At 41.7% G+C, this 21025-nt stretch overlaps 1 protein-coding gene across 1 annotated transcript; it reads right to left on the reverse strand.

The window, feature by feature from the left end:
* Positions 1 to 602: 602 nt before the first annotated feature.
* On the reverse strand, positions 603 to 16324 carry LOC140105435 (transient receptor potential cation channel subfamily V member 6-like). The gene is made up of 16 exons (XM_072129392.1): positions 16097 to 16324; positions 14892 to 14999; positions 14665 to 14762; positions 14135 to 14257; positions 13838 to 13978; positions 13174 to 13272; positions 12924 to 13096; positions 11814 to 11960; positions 11009 to 11221; positions 10690 to 10776; positions 10315 to 10391; positions 9681 to 9846; positions 9323 to 9389; positions 8244 to 8512; positions 7919 to 8025; positions 603 to 925 (listed from the first exon to the last, which is right to left on the reverse strand). Exons 2-16 carry the CDS (start codon positions 14984 to 14986, stop codon positions 694 to 696), a joined length of 2094 nt encoding a protein of 697 aa, XP_071985493.1. The 5' UTR covers positions 14987 to 14999; positions 16097 to 16324; the 3' UTR covers positions 603 to 693.
* Between the last annotated feature and the right edge of the window lie 4701 nt (positions 16325 to 21025).

Below are 21025 nucleotides of genomic sequence, written 5' to 3' on the forward strand. Positions count from 1 at the left end.
CCCCCGTCTCCATTCTCCCTCATGCTGCCCTTAGCTGACCCGTGCCGCAAGCAAATTTCTGTCAGATCTTGTCGACAGTAGGGAAGGGGGAGGGGGGGGCCGGGAGAGTATGGGGAGTAACAATTATGACTTGCAGTCTTGTGAAAGGCTCCCCTGTGACTCGATCCAGTTTGCTGTCGGGGAGCTAGGAATGCTATTATCAATGTTAAAAAGTGATTGGAAGTAGTAATGTTAATTATGAAAACGGAAAGAGTAATAGTATTAAAAATGCCATGGGCACCTGTCATCTGAGAAAATGTGAAATCCTGATGACAAGTTCTCTTTAAATGGTGGTAATTTCCCTGAAACTATCCAAAATTTTTCAGAAATACTTTGGTTTGTGCAAAATTTCCTTTCTTCACCCAATCAATGATGTTGATGTAACCATTGTCAGTGCCAAGAAGGACATTGGAGGATGGTCAAGGTGGTGCTGCAATCCGTCACATAATGGTTGAGTTTGGAAACCATTGAGAAGATAATAGTATTGCAATAAAGAACATGTTTCGAGAGATTACTTTTTATTAAATTAAAAGATTTTGAAATAAATTGTGTCTTTATTCAATTTTAATGCTAACAATGCCAAATTTGTATATTCTGCATTATAACAGAGAACCCAGATCAAATCACGATTTTTGGAAGAGATTTAGCAAACTACTAAATGAAATAGACCTCTTGGTCTGCATTGCCCTGCAACTGGTCGATTGTTGCCCTGCGGAGGATCTGCCACCCTTTGCTGGATCTTCTTGTGGCTATGTTCCCATTGTCTGTGTTATCGCTGGTGGTGGAAGCTGTGGAGGTCTTCCACATACTCGGTGTATCATGGGATGAGCAGTTCTGTGGTGAATTAGTGATGATGTCAGGTTCTTCTTGGTTTTCTTTCTTGACACTGAAAAAAAGAGATTCTAAATCATATGTCTGCCAAAGAATCATATGTCTGCCAAAGGTAAGAGGTAACAAAAGCTGAAAGCTTTTCAGCATATGTAAGGGATCTAAATGCTCTCTATGTTGACATAATATATAAAGGATGTGTCAGCTCTCCTCCTGTGTGGTGTAGTATATAGAGAGGTGTCAGCTCTCCTGTGTGGTGTAGTATATAAAGGATGTGTCGGCTCTCCTCCTGTGTGGTGTAGTATATAGAGGATGTTTCAGCTCTCCTCCTGTGTGGTGTAGTATATAGGGAAGTGTCAGCTCACCTGTGTGGTGTAATATATAGAGGATGTGTCAGCTCTCCTCCTTTGTGGTGTAGTATATAGAGGATGTGTCAGCTCCTCTCCTGAGAGGTGTAGTATATAGAGGCTGTGTCTGCTCTCCCCTTGTGTGGTGTAGTATATAGAGGATGTTTCAGCTCTCCTGTGTGGTGTAGTATATAGAGGATGTGTCAGCTCTCCTTTGTGCTGTAGTATATAGAGGGTGTGTCAGCTCTCCTCCTGTGTGGTGTAGTATATAGAGGATGTGTCAGCTCTCCTGTGTGGTGTAGTATATAGAGGATGTGTCAGCTCTCCTCCAGTGTGGTGTAGTATACAGAGGAAGTGTCAGCTCTTCTGTGTGGTGTAGTATATAGAGGAAGTGTCAGCTCTCCACCTGTGTGGTGTAGTATATAGGGATGTGTCAGCTCTCCACCTGTGTGGTGTACTATATAGAGGATGTTTCAGCTCTCCCGTGTGGTGTAGTATATAGAGGATGTGTCAGCTCTCCTGTGTGGTATAGTATATAGAGGGTGTGTCAGCTCTCCTGTGTGGTGTAGTATATAGAGGCTGTGTCTGCTCTCCCCCTGTGTGGTGTACTATATAGAGGATGTTTCAGCTCTCCTGTGTGGTGTAGTATATAAAGGATGTGTCAGCTCTCCTGTGTGGTGTAGTATATAGAGGGTGTGTCAGCTCTCCTCCTGTGTGGTGTAGTATACAGAGGATGTGTCAGCTCTCCTGTGTGGTGTAGTATATAGAGGATGTGTCAGCACTCCTCCAGTGTGGTGTAGTATACAGAGGAAGTGTCAGCTCTTCTGTGTGGTGTAGTATATAGAGGATGTGTCAGCTCTCCTGTGTGGTGTAGTATATAGGGATGTGTCAGCTCTCCACCTGTGTGGTGTTGTATTTAGAGGATGTGTCAGCTCTCCTGTAAGGTGTAGTATATAGAGGATGTGTCAGCTCTCCTGTGTGGTGTAGTATATAGAGGATGTGTCAGCTCTCCTCCTGTGTGGTGTATAATATTGATGATGTGTCAGCTCTCTTTCTGTGTGGTGTAGTATATAGAGGATGTGTCAGCTCTCTTTCTGTGTGGTGTAGTATATAGAGTATGTGTCAGCTCTTCTCCTTTGTGGTGTATTATGTAGAGGATGTGTCGGCTCTCCTTCTGTGTCTTGTAGTATATAGAGGATGTGTCAGCTTTCCTCCTGTGTGGTGTAGTATACAGAGGATGTGTCAGCTCTTCTGCTTTGTGGTGTAGGATATAGAAGATGTGTCAGCTCTCCTCCTGTGTGGTGTGGTATATCGAGGATGTGTCAGCTCTGCTGTGTGGTGTAGTATATAGAGGACTTGTCAGCTCTTCTCTTATGTGGTGTAGTATATAGAGGACATGTCAGCTCTCTTGTGTGGTGTAGTATATAGAGCATATGTCGGCTCTCCTGTATGATGTAGTTTATAGAGGATGTGTCATCTCTCCTGTGTGGTGTAGTATATAGAGAATGTGTCAGCTCTCCTCCTGTGTGGTGTAGTATATAGAGGATGTGTCAGCTCTCCTCTTGTGTGGTGTAGTATATAGAGGATGTGACAGCTCCTCTCCTGTGTGGTGTAGTATATAGAGGATGTGTCAGCTCTCCTCCTGTGTGGTGTAGTATGTAGTGGATGTGTCAGCTCCTCTCCTGTTTGGTGTAGTTTATAGAGGATGTGTCATCTCTCTTGTGTGGTGTAGTATATAGAGAATGTGTCAGCTCTCCTCCTGTGTGGTGTAGTATATAGAGGATGTGTCAGCTTTCCTCCTGTGTGGTGTAGTATATAGAGGATTTGTCAGCTTTCCTCCTGTGTGGTGTAGTATACAGAGGATGTGTCAGCTCTTCTGCTTTGTGGTGTAGGATATAGAAGATGTGTCAGCTCTCCTCCTGTGTGGTGTGGTATATCGAGGATGTAGAGGTGTAGTTTATAGAGGATGTGTCATCTCTCCTGTGTGGTGTAGTATATAGAGAATGTGTCAGCTCTCCTCCTGTGTGGTGTAGTATATAGAGGATGTGTCAGCTCTCCTCCTGTGTGGTGTAGTATATAGAGGATGTGTCAGCTCCTCTCCTGTGTGGTGTAGTATATAGGGATGTGTCAGCTCTCCACCTGTGTGGTGTTGTATTTAGAGGATGTGTCAGCTCTCCTGTAAGGTGTAGTATATAGAGGATGTGTCAGCTCTCCTGTGTGGTGTAGTATATAGAGGATGTGTCAGCTCTCCTCCTGTGTGGTGTATAATATTGATGATGTGTCAGCTCTCTTTCTGTGTGGTGTAGTATATAGAGGATGTGTCAGCTCTCCTGTGTGGTGTAGTATATAGAGTATGTGTCAGCTCTTCTCCTTTGTGGTATATTATGTAGAGGATGTGTCGGCTCTCCTTCTGTGTGGTGTAGTATATAGTGGATGTGTCAGCTCCTCTCCTGTTTGGTGTAGTTTATAGAGGATGTGTCATCTCTCTTGTGTGGTGTAGTATATAGAGAATGTGTCAGCTCTCCTCCTGTGTGGTGTAGTATATAGAGGATGTGTCAGCTTTCCTCCTGTGTGGTGTAGTATACAGAGGATGTGTCAGCTCTTCTGCTTTGTGGTGTAGGATATAGAAGATGTGTCAGCTCTCCTCCTGTGTGGTGTGGTATATCGAGGATGTAGAGGTGTAGTTTATAGAGGATGTGTCATCTCTCCTGTGTGGTGTAGTATATAGAGAATGTGTCAGCTCTCCTCCTGTGTGGTGTAGTATATAGAGGATGTGTCAGCTCTCCTCCTGTGTGGTGTAGTATATAGAGGATGTGTCAGCTCCTCTCCTGTGTGGTGTAGTATATAGAGGATGTGTCAGCTCTCCTCCTGTGTGGTGTAGTATATAGTGGATGTGTCAGCTCCTCTCCTGTTTGGTGTAGTTTATAGAGGATGTGTCATCTCTCCTGTGTGGTGTAGTATATAGAGAATGTGTCAGCTCTCCTCCTGTGTGGTGTAGTATATAGAGGATGTGTCAGCTCTCCTCCTGTGTGGAGTAGTATATAGAGGATGTGTCAGCTCCTCTCCTGTTTGGTGTAGTATATAGAGGATGTGTCAGCTCTCCTCCTGTGTGGTGTACTATATAGAGGATGTTTAAGCTCTCCTGTGTGGTGTAGTATATAGAGGATGTGTCAGCTCTCCTGTGTGGTGTAGTATATAGAGGGTGTGTCAGCTCTCCTCCTGTGTGGTGTAGTATATAGAGGATGTTTAAGCTCTCCTGTGTAGTGTAGTATATAGAGGATGTGTCAGCTCTCCTGTTTGGTGTAGTATATAGAGGGTGTGTCAGCTCTCCTCCTGTGTGGTGTGGTATATAGAGGATGTGTCGGCTCTCCTCCTGTTTGGTGTAGTATATAGAGGATGTGTCAGCTCTTCTCATGTGTGGTGTAGTATATAGAGGACATGTCAGCTCTCTTGTGAGGTGTAGTATATAGAGCATATGTCGGCTCTCCTGTATGGTGTAGTTTATAGAGGATGTGTCATCTCTCCTGTGTGGTGTAGTATATAGAGAATGTGTCAGCTCTCCTCCTGTGTGGTGTAGTATATAGAGGATGTGTCAGCTCTCCTCCTGTGTGGTGTAGTATATAGAGGGTGTGTCAACTCTCCTCCTGTGTGGTGTAGTATATAGAGGATGTGTCAGCTCTCCTCCTGTATGGTGTAGTATATAGAGGATGTGTCAGCTCCTCTCCTGTGTGGTGTAGTATATAGAGGATGTGTCAGCTCTCCTCCTGTGTGGTGTAGTATATAGAGGATGTGTCAGCTCCTCTCCTGTTTGGTGTAGTATATAGAGGATGTGTCAGCTCTCCTGTGTGGTGTAGTATATAGAGGGTGTGTCAGCTCTCCTCCTGTGTGGTGTAGTATATAGAGGATGTTTAAGCTCTCTTGTGTGGTGTAGTATATAGAGGATGTGTCAGCTCTCCTGTGTGGTGTAGTATATAGAGGGTGTGTCAGCTCTCCTCCTGTGTGGTGTAGTATATAGAGGATGTGTCAGCTCTCCTCCTGTGTGGTGTAGTATATAGAGGATGTGTCGGCTCTCCTCCTGTTTGGTGAAGTATATAGAGGATGTGTCAGCTCTTCTCTTGTGTGGTGTAGTATATAGAGGACATGTGAGCTCTCTTGTGTGGTGTAGTATATAGAGCATATGTCGGCTCTCCTGTATGGTGTAGTTTATAGAGGATGTGTCATTTCTCCTGTGTGGTGTAGTATATAGAGAATGTGTCAGCTCTCCTCCTGTGTGGTGTAGTATATAGAGGATGTGTCAGCTCTCCTCCTGTGTGGTGTAGTATATAGAGGGTGTGTCAACTCTCCTCCTGTGTGGTGTAGTATATAGAGGATGTGTCAGCTCTCCTCCTGTGTGGTGTAGTATATAGAGGATGTGTCAGCTCCTCTCCTGTGTGGTGTAGTATATTGAGGATGTGTCAGCTCTCCTCCTGTGTGGTGTAGTATATAGAGGATGTGTCAGCTCCTCTCCTGTTTGGTGTAGTATATAGAGGATGTGTCAGCTCCTCTCCTGTGTGGTGTAGTATATTGAGGATGTGTCAGCTCTCCTCCTGTGTGGTATAGTATATAGAGGATGTGTCAGCTCCTCTCCTGTGTGGTGTAGTATATAGAGGATGTGTCAGCTCTCCTCCTGTGTGGTGTAGTATATAGAGGATGTGTCAGCTCCTCTCCTGTTTGGTGTAGTATATAGAGGATGTGTCAGCTCTCCTCCTGTGTGGTGTACTATATAGAGGATGTTTAAGCTCTCCTGTGTGGTGTAGTATATAGAGGATGTGTCAGCTCTCCTGTGTGGTGTAGTATATAGAGGGTGTGTCAGCTCTCCTCCTGTGTGGTGTAGTATATAGAGGATGTTTAAGCTCTCCTGTGTGGTGTAGTATATAGAGGATGTGTCAGCTCTCCTGTGTGGTGTAGTATATAGAGTATGTGTCAGCTCTTCTCCTTTGTGGTGTAGTATATAGAGGATGTGTCGGCTCTCCTTCTGTGTCTTGTAGTTTATAGAGGATGTGTCAGCTTTCCTCCTGTGTGGTGTAGTATACAGAGGATGTGTCAGCTCGTCTGCTTTGTGGTGTAGGATATAGATGTGTCAGCTCTCCTCCTGTGTGGTGTAGTATATAGAGAATGTGTCAGCTCTCCTCCTGTGTGGTGTAGTATATAGAGAGTGTGTCAACTCTTCTCCTGTGTGGTGTAGTATATAGAGGATGTCTCAGCTCTCCTCCTGTGTGGTGTAGTATATAGAGGATCTGTCAGCTCTCCTCCTGTGTGGTGTAGTATATAGAGAATGTGTCAGCTCTCCTGTGTGGTGTAGTATATAGAGGATGTGTCGGCTCTCCTATGTGGTGTAGTATATAGAGGGTGTGTCAGCTCTCCTCCTGTGTGGTGTAGTATATAGAGGATGTGTCAGCTCTCCTGTGTGGTGTAGTATATAGAGGATGTGTCGGCTCTCCTCCCGTTTGGTGTAGTATATAGAGGATGTGTCAGCTCTCCTCCTGTGTGGTGTAGTATATAGAGGATGTGTCAGCTCTCCTCCTGTGTGGTTTACTTTATAGAGAATGTTTCAGCTCTCTTGTGTGGTGTAGTATATAGAGGATGTGTCAGCTCTCCCCCTTTGTGGTGTAGTATATAGAGGATGTGTCAGCTCTCCTGTGTAGTGTAGTATATAGAGGATGTGTCGGCTCTTCTCCTGTGTGGTTTAGTATATAGAGGATGTGTCAGCTCTCCTCCTGTGTGGTGTACTATATAGAGGATGTTTCAGCTCTCCTGTGTGGTGTAGTATATAGAGGATGTGTCAGCTCTCCTGTATGGTGTAGTCTATAGAGAGTTTTTCAGCTCTCCTCCTGTGTGGTGTAGTATATAGAGAATGTGTCAGCTTTCCTGTGTGGTGTAGTATATAGAAGATGTGTCAGCTTTCCTCCCGTGTGGTGTAGTATATACAAGATATGTCAGCTCTCCTCCTGTGTGGTGTAGTATATAGAGGATGTGTCAGCTCTCCTGTGTGGTGTAGTGTATGGTGGATGTGTCAGCTCTCCTGTGTGGTGTAGTATATAGAGGATGTGTCAGCTCTCCTCCTGTGTGGTGTAGTATATAGAGGATGTGTCAGCTCTCCTCCTGTATGGTGTAATATATAGAGGATGTGTCAGCTCTCCTGTGTGGTGTAGTATATAGAGGATATGTCAGCTCCCCTCCTGTGTGGTGTAGTATATAGAAGATGTGTCAACTCTCCTCCCGTGTGGTGTAGTATATAGAGGATGTGTCAGCTCTCCTCCTGTGTGGTGTAGTATATAGAGGACGTGTCAGCTCTCCTCCTGTGTGGTGTAGTATATAGAGGATCTGTCAGCTCTCCTCCTGTGTGGTGTAGTATATAGAGAATGTGTCAGCTCTCCTGTGTGGTGTAGTACATAGAGAATGTGTCAGCTCTCCTGTGTGGTGTAGTATATAGGGGATGTGTTAGCTCTCCTGTGTTGTGTAGTATATAGAGAATGTGTCAGCTCTCCTGTGTGGTGTAGTATATAGAAGATGTGTCAGCTCTCCTGTGCTGTGTTGTATATAGAGAATGTGTCATCTCTCCTGTGTGGTGTAGTATATAGAGAATGTGTCAGCTCTCCTGTGTGGTCTAGTATATAGGGGATGTGATAGCTCTTCTGTGTGCAGAATAGGAGGAAGGAACTTACCATAAAAACCACTTGTTTCCAAGACCATATTCTGATCCACAAATACCAAGTCGAGGCCAGAAGCGTTGGGGTAGTTTACTTTCCAACATAACTGTGGTTGCTGCAAGCTGTAATAAATGTAAACACAGTTTACATTTACTCTTATTATCAAACGGTTTTCTCTGCAATCTATAGGATAGGTGATTTATAGTTTATCGGTGAGGGGAGGGGGGGATGCTTTAGCCTTTAGTAGGCAAACGATCTAGAAAACTCAAGTAATTAATGACTATCAAGCTGATATTTTTCGTCCCACTGGTTTTCTGGCTCCTGCCATATTTCCACATACCTGTGCCCTCCATATGTCGTCCCGCTCCTGTGCCACCCTCCAGTGCGTGTCACCCATCATAGCAATCAATAGATTCAACATTAACAAATTGGAAATTAATGTGAAGAAGAAATAGGTGATGCTGAAAATTAGAGGAAAGTCCACATCGTAGTTGGCAGGGGAGTTGATGACATTGACGAAAAGCTTATAGGTGCTGTATATGGACATGGTGTAGCTGTAAAATACCCCCAAAGCTTGGGGGTCCTGAGTCTGGAAAATCACATAGAAAGCTGCAAAGAGAGAAGAGACAAAACATTTTTATTTCAATTTGGCACCATTCTCTCTGTAGAGGCTGTTAGTTGTAACTGCAGCTGTTGTTTATATTCACGCCACCTGTAGTAAGGCCATCATTAGTAACTAATGAAAAATTCCTTTAATTGCCATTATGATTGTCCTAGGTTGCATTTTACTGTGAAAACAGGTTAATTTATTAATGCTTTTCCGTAACCTCCAACCAAACATGTTTTTGGTTTCTGATAATCTTTAAAGGGAATGTCCAGAAACAGCTGTGCCTTCCATTGAAGTGAATATTTGCTATACAGAGCATGGAGCAAACTATTTGCTTTCTGTGTATGACTGACCAAATAGTTGAGCGGTGGTAGCCCCCACAATTGTCTGTTTATGGTCTATTCTGTGGTTCAATGACAACCCTGAAAGCAGGACCCTCACCCAATTAAATATGATCACTTACTGAACTTGATGCTCTGGGTCCAAATACTAATACTTTAATAGTAGTACCACACTACCACCATTAATTAGTCACCCTTTACCATGGGCTACTAGACAGATACACTGTCCATGCTGCAACGTTTACCCCCTATAAAAATACAGTGCAAAAGAAAAAATGGGAGCACCAGGAAACAAAAATATTCAAAAATTTCAATTTCTCTAGAATGCCCGGTTGCTTGGAAAAGTTTAAGATATATTGTAAAACAAATTCCACTAGGACAGTCCTACAAGACTGTATAAAATACAAAATCAAAATACTTAAATTATAAAAATAGTTGTCAACATTTTTGTATGACGAGTGGAAGTTATACCTGTGCCAAACCCTACTATGACAACCATCATAAGCCAGAAGAACCGCAGGAGATCTCCAAATATGATCTAAAATCAAAGAAAATAACATGACATAGGTTTATATGGGAACTTTATTGATTAACGGCCATCTATGGCGACCTCTACATCGCCCATAATCATGGCTGAAGAAAATAAGTTGGCTTTTCATGACATCCCCACAAGCTCCATGTGTTTAAGAGATGGGAGAACTCTGAACTATGGACATTATTATTGTCTTAGACAACTCTTTAAAAATTTTTCCCATTTGTTCATGATTTTCCCAATTTTTGGAACTGACCATTTGAGATTTCCAAGAAAACCTAATTCACCAGAACTAACCTTGTGTATCATGACCGTGAAAGGTCCAAGCATCTGAAATCCACGCGCGAAATACAAAGCATAGCACCAGCCAAATACCAAAGCCAAGGACATGGGAATGACTTCTCCTCCAGAGTTTGTGAGTCTCAAGACAAGTGTGAGAAGAATCGAGCAGGAAAAGAACATTCTATAGTGACGAAAACAAGAGAATATGCTTTGTAGCTGCACATTGGGAAGGTTTGAGATTCTGGAAGCTCCAACTATAGTTCAGCTTTTAATGTGTGGTCTGTTTCTGCAGTGTGGAATAGGTGGTTAATGTGGACGTCGGGAATACCTCTCCATATCAACTACTGATGTTGTATCCTGAGGATAAGCCGTTTTTCCGATTCCTTGAAAACGCTTTATAAATAATTGTAAAGAGTTGATTTAGGAGCTTCTCATTGAAGAAACTTTACATTTTGAGCTCCAACAGAATTCACGTAGTAGTAGATGCAGGTCAGGTAACAGCTTCAGGTCAGGTCTGAATTTAATCAGTCTGAACCAATTTTTCTTCAATTGTTGCTAGAACCAACTTTGTCTCAAAGTCTAGAATTAGGAGCAGCGGGTTCAGCTAGTTCTGTTGGTCTAAATTAGAAGAACAAATAAAAATACTTACAGGATTAAATGAAATAGTCCTCCGGAAACAGTGTCCTGGAGTATGGAGATACTTCGTGGTTTCATTAGCACAGGGATCTAGGGGCAATAAAATAATAATAAAGAAAATGTCTAATTTCCTCCTTTAAGATGTCACAAATTTTATTTCCGATCTCTAGTTTAAAAAAAAAGTCTGACCTAGGTCATGGCAGAGGCTAGAGCTTTTTTAAATTTGACCCTTGAAAGAGCAGTTTGTTTGTGTTTTTAGGGCAGCCATAATTATTTTATTTTATAGTCAGGACTGTATATATATATATATATATATATATATATATATATATATATATGTATAGGGGAGGTATTGGGAAAATTGGAATTCCATTGCTTTGGTAATTACCTCTAAAAGTAACATGACCAGCGCCCCAATAACTGAAATGATTTCACCCACCAACCTCAGGTCGTCCAGTGGAGTGAGATAAGATTCCTAAAAAAAAAAAGAAATAAGCACAAAATACATGTTACAAGAGAAAACTCAAGTCCCCATCTATTTTGACTAGTTGCCCCCAACCTATGGTCCCTATGGTCCCTGCCAGTTTTTTATTTTTTTACATTACAAAAATATATATCTCTAATTAAATCTCTAATTAAAAATAAATATAATATAAAACAAAATATAAACATAAATCCCAGAAAACAGGATTTACTGAATTTCTTACCAGAAGGTCCATCTGTACCATGATGCTAATATCGCGGGGATTTGAGGATGTGTTTTGTAGAGGCTTGAGAGGTCGATTAGCACAACACACAGAGACACAGGTCATGTACAGGACATAAATTGTGGCCAAAATCCAAAAATATGGCCGTCCAAAGCGCTGCCATTTCTCATCAATAAGTTCCTTTACAGGAGAGATGTTCAGAATCCGGTGCGCCTAAAAAGAAAAAAGAAAATGAGTGTGCAAAATTAAGTAATCTCTACACCGACGCATTGGGGGTCATTTACTAAGGGCCCGATTCACGTTTTCCCGACGTGTTACCCGAATATTTCCGATTTGCGCTGATTTCCCCTGAATTGCCCCGGGATTTTGGCGCACGCGATCGGATTATGGCGCATCGGCGCTGGCATGCACACAACAGAAATCGGGGGGCGTGGTCGAACGAAAACCCGATGGATTTGGAAAAACTGCTGCATTTAAAAAAAGAATGTGTCGCGGAGCTTGCACTTACCTTCACTCAGCGCGGCTCGGTGTATTCCAGTGCGTTTCGGGGAACAGCAGCAGTGCCACCTGGTGGACGTCGGAGGAACTGCCTTAATAAATCCCGGCCGGACCCGAATCCAGCGCAGAGAACGCGCCGCTGGATCGCGAATGGACCGGCTAAGTAAATCTGCCCCATTGAGTTACTATGGTATTTATTATGATGTTTTCTCCAATTATACACTGACTCTTGGGATTAGCCCCAAGCCAAACCCGTCAGGTGACACAGAAGCTTCACATCTCACATTCCGTTTCATAGAAAACGTACCTCAGCCTTACGAGATGTGAGAATGAGATGAAGAACAGAACATGCAGTCCCCCAAGAATCAATCTCAGTTAGATCGTATAGGGTGTAACATGTTGGTCCCATTGACTGCACCCTCCTAGTTCCCTTCTTCAGAAGATGCTGGAACATCTAGAGATAGAATTTGACAGTCATCAGTTGGGTTTATTTGTATTCTTCCCGTCAGTCAGCCTGCCAGAACTTCGTTGACCATATTAAAAGTTTGTAAGTTTAGTCTGGCAATATTGGTAAGAGGGTGAGAGGCGGCCTTATGAGGTAGCAAAATAGGTGTGGTTTTCCTAGTCCCATCCTGGAAAACTTATTTGCATATTTCCCAGAATCCCCTAGTGGAGCATCAATGGCTATGAGTCTCCACACGCCTACAAGGTGGCCTTAATCGGCAAATGTTTCCTCAGGGTCCTCCAGTTTCCTCCCACACTCCAAAAGCATACTGGTAGGTTTATTAGATTGTGAGCCCCATTGGGGACCTGGACCGATTTGGCAAACTCTGTGCAGCGCTGCATATTCTGTGTGCACTATATAAATAAAGGAATTATAATTATTAAGTCTCTATTAGGTCTCTCTAAGGAGAACTCTTACTCTCTGACCCTAGTAAAAAAACAGCTTCTAGATCTTACCTCTTTCATGGACCATGGTGGTGACATCATCCAGAAAATCAACTTTGAAGTTGGATGTAAGTTAGATGTATAAAGTCATGGAGGTGGAGAGTTAAACACAGAAATCAAGCTCTCCCTGCCTCTGAACAAGTTTTTACATGTGATTGATATCATTCACTGGACTTCAGTAGATCTGATCAATAATGTCCCTGGTCAGAGGACCATCAATCACAGTGAATGGGGCATTTAAGGAAAGCTTGACTTCAGAGTTAAACTCTCCACCTCCTTGACTTCATAAAACCAATTTACATTTCTCTTTAATGTTGATTTTCTAGATGATGGCACCACACCAGACCATGAAAGAAACATGATCTAGAAGCTGCTCAGCTGCTCAACAACAGACTAGTAGTGGTTTACAAGCCAAATTTCTGATGACAGGTTCCCTTTAAGTGGTGACTAAATACCTATAATTCCCTACCATAACATTTCCTTCAGAGGCGGCCATCTTAAGCGGAGTGAGACCCTGGTTATTTGTTATTTGATCCAAACAAGGGCCACTCAGTTTAGAGTCAAGAGAGAGAAGGAGGTCATAGATCTGACAGAACATGGGTTTGCTGGGCTGGAGAGTCAGAATGTGAAGGGCAGTGTTTCCTATAAGAAAAGAACAGTCTGTTAGTAGAGAATAATTAGGTATTCTTGAAAGGGCCACTAGAATAATGGACTCTCACCCCAACAGTCCTGAGCATGCAGGTTCGACCCATTCTGTACAAGTAACTTGACAATTTCTGTGTTCCCAACACAAGCAGCGAAGCTCAAAATGTGTTCCCCTAAGAATGCAATATAAAAAATTAGACTTATACTACTAACGATATCAAAGCCATAGCTAATTAAAATAACTCAGCTCAGGAGTCACATATAATCAGACAGATGTCACTCTAATCCCATGCCCGTCTATCCCCTGAAACAGCAAGGGGCTACCGGAAAATGTGTACCCAGAGATACTGCTTGAAAAAAAACAAGACTTCTTGAAGTAACTTTGGATTTGTGTAAGACACAATGGGGCACATTTACTAAGGGTCTGCACACCGCATTTCCGTCGGGTTTCCCGACTATTTCCGATTTGCACCACATTTAACAGGGGTGTTTGGCACACGCGAACGGATTTTGGCGCAATTGTGCCCACTTTCATGCGACACAAATCGCGGACCTCAGCGGGATATCAGGCGACACATGCAGAATATCAGGCGCACGATCTTAGTGAATCGCACTGGACTTCATCCTCGTCGGACAACACACCTCGGGGATCGCAACAGGACTGGGTAAGTAAATGTGCCCCAATAGGTGGCTGTGCAAAACATTTGACTAAAAAAAGTCTGGGGCAAATCGCTATACCAAAGTAGAAGAGGCCCTTGGGTTTCAAGGTGAAGAAACTTCCGGTTGCCCTCGGGGAAGAGACATCGGCTCCTCGCTGTATCAGCATCTTGACAAAATTCATATTTTGATTGACGGTGGCGATGTGAAGAGCAGTCTGTCCTGTAGACAAAGGAAGGAACTTAGCATTCCGCTTCTCACAGCAGCCCCCATGGTCATTTTTCGACCTGAATTACACTTATGTTTAACCGGCCTGTCTTAAATATCAACTTGTCAGTGAAAGAGTGACTATTTTTTATGTTTTGGGTTAAAATAGACCTTGATAGATCTCCGAGGTCATGGGAAGGTTCAGCAGGTATGGAGCTTCTGTAAGGAGAATTTCTGCTGCCTCCAGGTTATCATAGAGAGCTGCCATGTGCAGGGCTGTTTCTCCTAATGCACCTAATAATAAATCGAGACAAAATGGTATTGGTGATGTCATGTTACATTGGTTATATGTTGTATTTTATGGAGACATATATAGCAACCACTGGTGTAGCTTGATGCTGTCGGGCCCCAGTACAAAATTTGTGCCAGACCCCATTTATAAAGTAATGTTTATAGTACTAGTCTTCTCATAAAGGAAAGGTACACCATATGGGCCTCCAAGGCGTCTTGGGCCCGGTTGCGACTACACCCTCTGCACCCCCTCAAGTTACGCAACCACAGAATGGCCATAAGCACTGTGCTCTTTTCTCCGAAACAGATAAACAGTCCTTGGTCCCAATATTTTCCAGCTCTGTGTCTTGTGTCAATGATGGCTAAAGCTGAAGGTCTCAATCCTTGAGGTATACTTTTTTGGTACTTACCTCTCTGAAAGGGGTCACATCTATCAGATGATAAGATCTCTCTCAGAAGATCCAAATTATTCTCTTTTGCAGCTTGAAGGATAGGCATCTCTTTGATACTAAAACAGAAAAATTTGGTGAAATTGACTCTCCTGGGAAATTATGCCCAAAGTCTCTTGCCCCCGAGGACTGAATTATAGTATATAATCAGATAGTGATGCCTATTAAAACTCATCTATATGCAATACCGTCTCTGTTGTAGCAGGTCAGTGTTAACCTCCTTTTCCATCATATATAAGCAGTTGACAGGGAAGCAGAGTTCTTTTTTGGATTTCTTCTTCATTTTGAAATCATATCTGGAAAATTGTGAGTTTACAAATATTTTATTGCCCCAAAAATAATAAACTAAGAAAAACGTGCAAAAATACAGACTGCAGCTAAATATAAAAAATAAAGAACGAAAGATAATAAATTATTTTTTAAAAAACCCGCATTAAAATTGTAACATTACAATGACAACGATAAATCTGCATGTTTAGTGTATATTTTTGATGGTGCTGTTGGAAGTGAAAAAGTTTTTTCTTTTTATAAATATATTGATCATCAAACTCGCCATATGTAAAAACCCTTACAGCAGGTATTGTTCTCTCAAAGTCACTTTAGGAGTTTTACAAAGTTTACATGTAAGAAAAAAAAACATAAAAAACTGCATGAAAATCGGCACAAGTATTCTTCCCATTATTATGCAAAAATTATGCAATTGATTTAATAAAAATCTGGATTGCATCTGCTTCAGAAAATATACATGCTACGGGTGGAAAAATCTGCTTGGCAACCTCCTTGGCAATTTACACTCAAAAATCTCCATGTCTATCACATCCCCATGGACAGATTATATCCACTAGAAGTAAACTTAGATGCTTTCTGTCGAAGCAAAGCAAGCAAAAATCTAGAAAACGGTGAGGAACTGATACAGAAAGTATATTGGTAAATTGTGTAACTTTTCCTTACACAAACAATAGAAATGATTTGCTGAAAGTGGACAACCCCTTTAAATCTGCCCATGCCGATGATAATGATACTATATTACACATTAAGCTCTGTGTGATCCACACTTTCTGAAGCTTTTCTTAGAAAAACTAAAATCAAAGTTGGAAGAAGGGGAAAAAGAACACGATTGGTTGTTGGTTCATGATACAAGTGACTATATATAATTATAAATATGGAGTAAAAGAAAAAGAAAGACTAAACTATAAATGTAAAAAAAACTAAATTACAAACTTAAATGCAAAAGTGGAGATATTTTGATTTAAATTGGTAGAAATAAATTCCGTTATTTTATACAAAAGCAGCAATGAGTTAAAGTCAAGATCATATTGTGATCCCAATTGGAGTTAGATCATTATCCCTTTTCTTAATGCCAATACATTGATAGACTTTTTATAACACTCACCTCTGATTTCTTGGCTGAACGTGTAGTTGCTATATCCCATTCACGTTTACATTATGAATATGTCCCATCAGCAGGGTCCAATATGCCATAGATCCCTGGTTCTGTTTACACATTGGTACCTCGGAGCCATGTGGTGAATGACAATGATCCAAATATCCGATCCTCTCCTGCAAAAGACTTGCTTACGTCTAAGTACATGATGATCTTGTCTACCGGGTGGGGGGAGGGAGAACTGTTATCATCCTGATCCTGTATAGGAATGTAGCGAGACCTGTCCGGGAACTTGACTTGTGTACAGTAGATGACACTCTGTTCTAACTGTACATACAAAACAATCTCATCTGCATAGAAAATGAGGAAAAGGAAAAGTGTCACTTAAATGAGAAGGTCAAGTATGTGTAGAAGTTTGAAATTTACACTAGATGTCCCGATGGTGATCAGTCTAGTCCGTCCACAGTCATCATAATGTTGCTGGTAGCAAAGAGCGGACCGCAACTGCAATGAGGGGTCCAGGTCCCTAAACCAGATTTCAGCCAGAAGTCGCATTCACCATTGGGACTCACCCCAGACAGTAACACCTGTAATCGGTGTTGGCACTGATCACTGGTGTTAACCCTCTAACTGTTACTGGTGGTATTTAAATTCTGGGCAGGAGCAAATGTAGGTGTTACCAACTGTGGGGAGCCTGAATGCCGAAACCAAACTTTAGGCTGAAGTCCAGGTTTGGGGAACTGAACCTGCAATGTTTTGGAAAGACCCAAACATTGTGGTTCTTGTCTGCTCATTCCGAGTAGAAACTATACAAAGTGGGGAACCAGAGGGAACATGTTTTATAGACTTTAATGGCAAGTAGGTAATACTGAGGAAACTGAACAATGGCCAAAGGGTTCTACAACAAAGAAAACTGCAACAAATCCCCATCAATAACACATTAATGCTCCGGGCTCCTGAGATGAAGGTGGTTACATAGTGGTGCTATTCTGTATATTTTCCTAGACCAGATATTTTGAGGAATCAGAGAGAAATCTTCTAGTCTGCATGCTCCCCATTTGCCATTCACAGTCCTCTACAGGTCACCAATACCGTATAAATGGCAGCTACTAGGAAGTTCAGGGCCCCTGACCGGCAAATTTTGTGGGGCCCCCACAGAATGATCATCCACCCCTGTCTACACAGTGAGTTCCCTTCATCTAGAAGAGGGTTTTCTGTGACTTTGGACACCTTCTCTTCCTCTCCATTGGGGCCCCCTGAACACAGTCACACTAAACCCCCCTTGATGGCAGCCCTGGTCGTATATAGCCACGGCCTAGTGTGCATTAGAGGGCCTCTACAGGCATAATTTTGCTTGGGGAGCCAGAAGCACGGTTTCTAATTTTGCCTAGGCAATAATATCAGGTTCTTACATATAACTTGATTTTTTGTGAATAAAGGGCAAATGATATAGAGGATTTAGAGGTAGGATTTTTATCCTGGACTTGGTGCTTAGGGTGACCCACAGCATTTTGTTTCTTAAATGTTATTATTTTTATACCTTTGACCTTTTAACAAATTTACTTCAAACATCCAGCAATTTAAATGTCTCCAGCACCACCTACAGACTACACCAGAACGATGAAAGAAAAGTGAAGAGTCATCTTCCAGTCTATTTATAAGGTTTTAGCTTAATCAACTCAAAATAAAAATTATTAAAGAAGTAAAGATTAATAGAATCCAACAGCAAGTACAATGTGTTACTGGCCAATCCAATCCTTCCCGGACTATTTCTAATAACCTCATTGCCTTCAGACAGCAAGGTCAGTGTTGGACTGGGTTTCCTTAGGCCCACCAGAGAAAATCAATTTGGGGGCCCACTCTTCATTTTACCCCAGGAAATATACTCTAGCAGTCTCCAAATTGTGTTGTTTTCTGATGGACCTCTGGGGTTCAGTATTGGGTTGAGTCAGGGCCCACCGGAGGATCCTCTGGTCCAGTCCAACACTGAGCAAGGTCCTATATCAGGTCTGGTCTTGGTGCACCCGCTGCCTGTTAGTACCCCACAGTGGCCCTATCCTCCCTCAAACCAGAAAGAGATGGTTATAAGAATTCCTGTGCCTCTAAGGGGGGGGGGGGGGGGTTGGCAAGTGATACTCATGCATCATCTTTTTGTACCTAAACATATAACATATTTCTTTCATACACAACAAAGACGTAATGAATATGTAACATGTTTAGGTACAAAAAGTTGAATAACTTTATAAGTTTAAGACTTCATATCAACCTCCTTTTTTGTGTCCCTTTTTCTGGGTCATTACATTATTGTTGATACATAACTTAGTGTTTCCGATTTATGTATTAATTGATATGTCATGTGACGTGTGTTTGTTCATTCTCAAATATGCAGCTACATCTTAAGGTGTAATGTATTTTATAGATGTAGACTAAGACTGTTATGCCGAAACGTGTCAATCGATGAACTTTATCAGTTTACGATGCATCCACGTGTTTTGTACTGTAATTTTAAAGAATAAAGAAATTGGAAGATTTTTTCATGGATATAGAGTGCCAGATTGCTTATTTTTTGGATATGTTCATAACCTATAGGAGCTTCGGGCTCTTCCGTGCACTGGATCCCATACTATAAGAAACAATGAGCTGGCACATCTTTATTTGGACATTTACCTATAAGATCAGTCCAGTGAAAGTATATGAAGGCCCTGAGGGAGGAGAAGATGTCTTGGCCATGAGGAACTGTCAGCCTACTGTACATCTGCTGGTTTCACACGCGCCCACACTTCCATTACAAATATTGTTCCTAATTGCGTAAGCGTGGATATATCTTTATACAAACCCGGAATATGAAATCTGCCCTTCAGTGGATTCATTTTCTATCCCCGTCACCATCCTGGGTCAACAGCTTTCTAGTAATTATATAGACATGGGGTTCTTGGTCAATCCACAAGGCTGCTGTTCATGACTTTTCCTCTGAACAGTATATACTCTCCATTGCATATTGTGGCTACAGTCCTCCAGCTACTCCGAAGGACTGTGCCTTAGAGTCACAATCACAAAAAGATCCCAGATGGTTCATTATGAAGGTATCAGTGTACAGGAGACTCAATCATTATCTACAAAGACGTTGTGGACATGATGTGACGTCCCTGGACAAATACCCGGATCCATAACTAGATTTGATAATTACCAGGAGACAAGCGAAATCTCACACAATAAAATAACAAGATGTCTAGTTATCAAAAATATCAGAAAAAAAGGAAGCGTGTTAAAAATGAATGTGAGGACCAAGTAATAATCACAATAAAGTGATTGCTCTACAATCAGAACAGATGGCTCTTGACACCACACTCAGGAGAGCTCAGCGCAAGTCTTTAAAAGGATACAATTTTTGTTAAAATTCATATTTTTCCCCTAAATTTATATTTCTACCTGGAAAGAGAAACATTATTTCCCAAGCATGGGATTGAGTGTGCTAAGTGTTGTTGGGCCCTTAAAAACTAAAAATATTAAAATGAATATGTTTTAATAAAATGTTTAGCTTGATCCCAAAATATGCTTTCAGAGAGTATGACAGCACGTTAGGAATATTGCTATAGCCAAACTGATTGTTAATGTCACAAAATGTATAAATTGAAAATTTTAAATAGATAGTTATTTTTTTGCAGGAAGACATGAAATAAGGACAACTCGCTTAACTTTTTATTTTTTTTTTATACAAGAAACTTTAAAGCTTCCTTAACCTCTGTATTCCTTGGACTGTAGGCCACCTTGTCCTCCTGTTCTGCGTAGCTGCTGGATGGTCAGAAATACAGGCAGTCCCCGGGTTATGTACAAGTTCCATAGGTTTGTTCTTAAGTTGAATTTGTATGTAAGTCAAAACTGTATATTTTATAATTGTAGCTCCAGACAAAATATCTTTTTGCCCCAGTGATAATTGTAGTTTCAAATTTTTTTGCTGTAATGGGACCAAAGATTATCAAAAAAGCTTCATTACAGACGCCTTACAGATGATCGTTGCACTCTGGGACTATAATAAATAATCTAGAGAGCTTCACGAGAGGTCACAGTGGGCAGAGGGGTCCGGCTTTAACTAAGGGTCGTCTGTAAGTCGGGTGTCCTTAAGTAGGTGACCGCCTGTACATAAATATCACAGTCCAGTAGAAGTTGGTGACCAAAGTCATATGAGAGGTGCAGGTGCTGAATGTTTTATTTCTGCTCTCAATGGAGCAGATTCCTACAATGGTCAGCATGTAGGAAAATGATGAGACATGTCACACATCTAAACGACCAATAACAAAAATCACAACAATGTTGGTGGTTATTTTAAAGCAAGTCAGCTTGAAAAGTGGTGGCATATCATAGAAGTCGTGGCAGATTAAAAAAATCTAAGGCAGAACACAAAACAAATGAGAACAAAAGCAACCTCCAAGTTGGCCTCCAAGAGAAGCAAAAAAATCAGACAAAGGACATGGCAACTCCCCAGGAGATGGAATATACCACCACTACTTGGAGAGGAAGCCTTTACTAAAGGTATTACCAGCATTTGTAGACGGCATAATAGCTCTAGCTCCTGTGTTTGCAACTGACCAAAAGGATATGATCGATTTGGAGCACCGACAAGTGCAAGAGGAAGAACTTATTTTGATATTGATGAGGTTCTTTCTCCTTGAAGTATAGATCTTAAAGTTACCTGTCTTTCCACAGTGCCGCAGCCCTTTACACCAGCTCACCCACTACCTAAGGCATTCAATTTATTCCTTACAAGTTAAATTTTACAGCTAAAATCCAAAAAGCAAATCTTCCTGAAGCAGGGACAACCAACTGGACAAGACAGAAAGACTGAGATAAACAAATGCACCAATATTGGGTTCTGTAACACCTAGAACCCTAAATTTGGTGTCATGGTGTCACACCAAAAGAAGATCCATTTTCTGACTT

This window comes from Engystomops pustulosus, chromosome 11 (assembly GCF_040894005.1).
Source record: "Engystomops pustulosus chromosome 11, aEngPut4.maternal, whole genome shotgun sequence".
NCBI classification, from domain to species: domain Eukaryota; kingdom Metazoa; phylum Chordata; class Amphibia; order Anura; family Leptodactylidae; genus Engystomops; species Engystomops pustulosus.

Excerpts from the sequence above, each read along its gene's own strand:
- LOC140105435 (XM_072129392.1), bottom strand. The coding sequence starts at position 14,986 with ATGAAGAAGAAATCCAAAAAAGAACTCTGCTTCCCTGTCAACTGCTTA. Across the intron at positions 14,258-14,664 it reads ATGTGACCCCTTTCAGAGAG|GTGCATTAGGAGAAACAGCC; the intron begins GTAAGTACCAAA and ends ATTTATTATTAG. Across the intron at positions 8,026-8,243 it reads ACGACATATGGAGGGCACAG|CTTGCAGCAACCACAGTTAT; the intron begins GTATGTGGAAAT and ends CATTTATTACAG.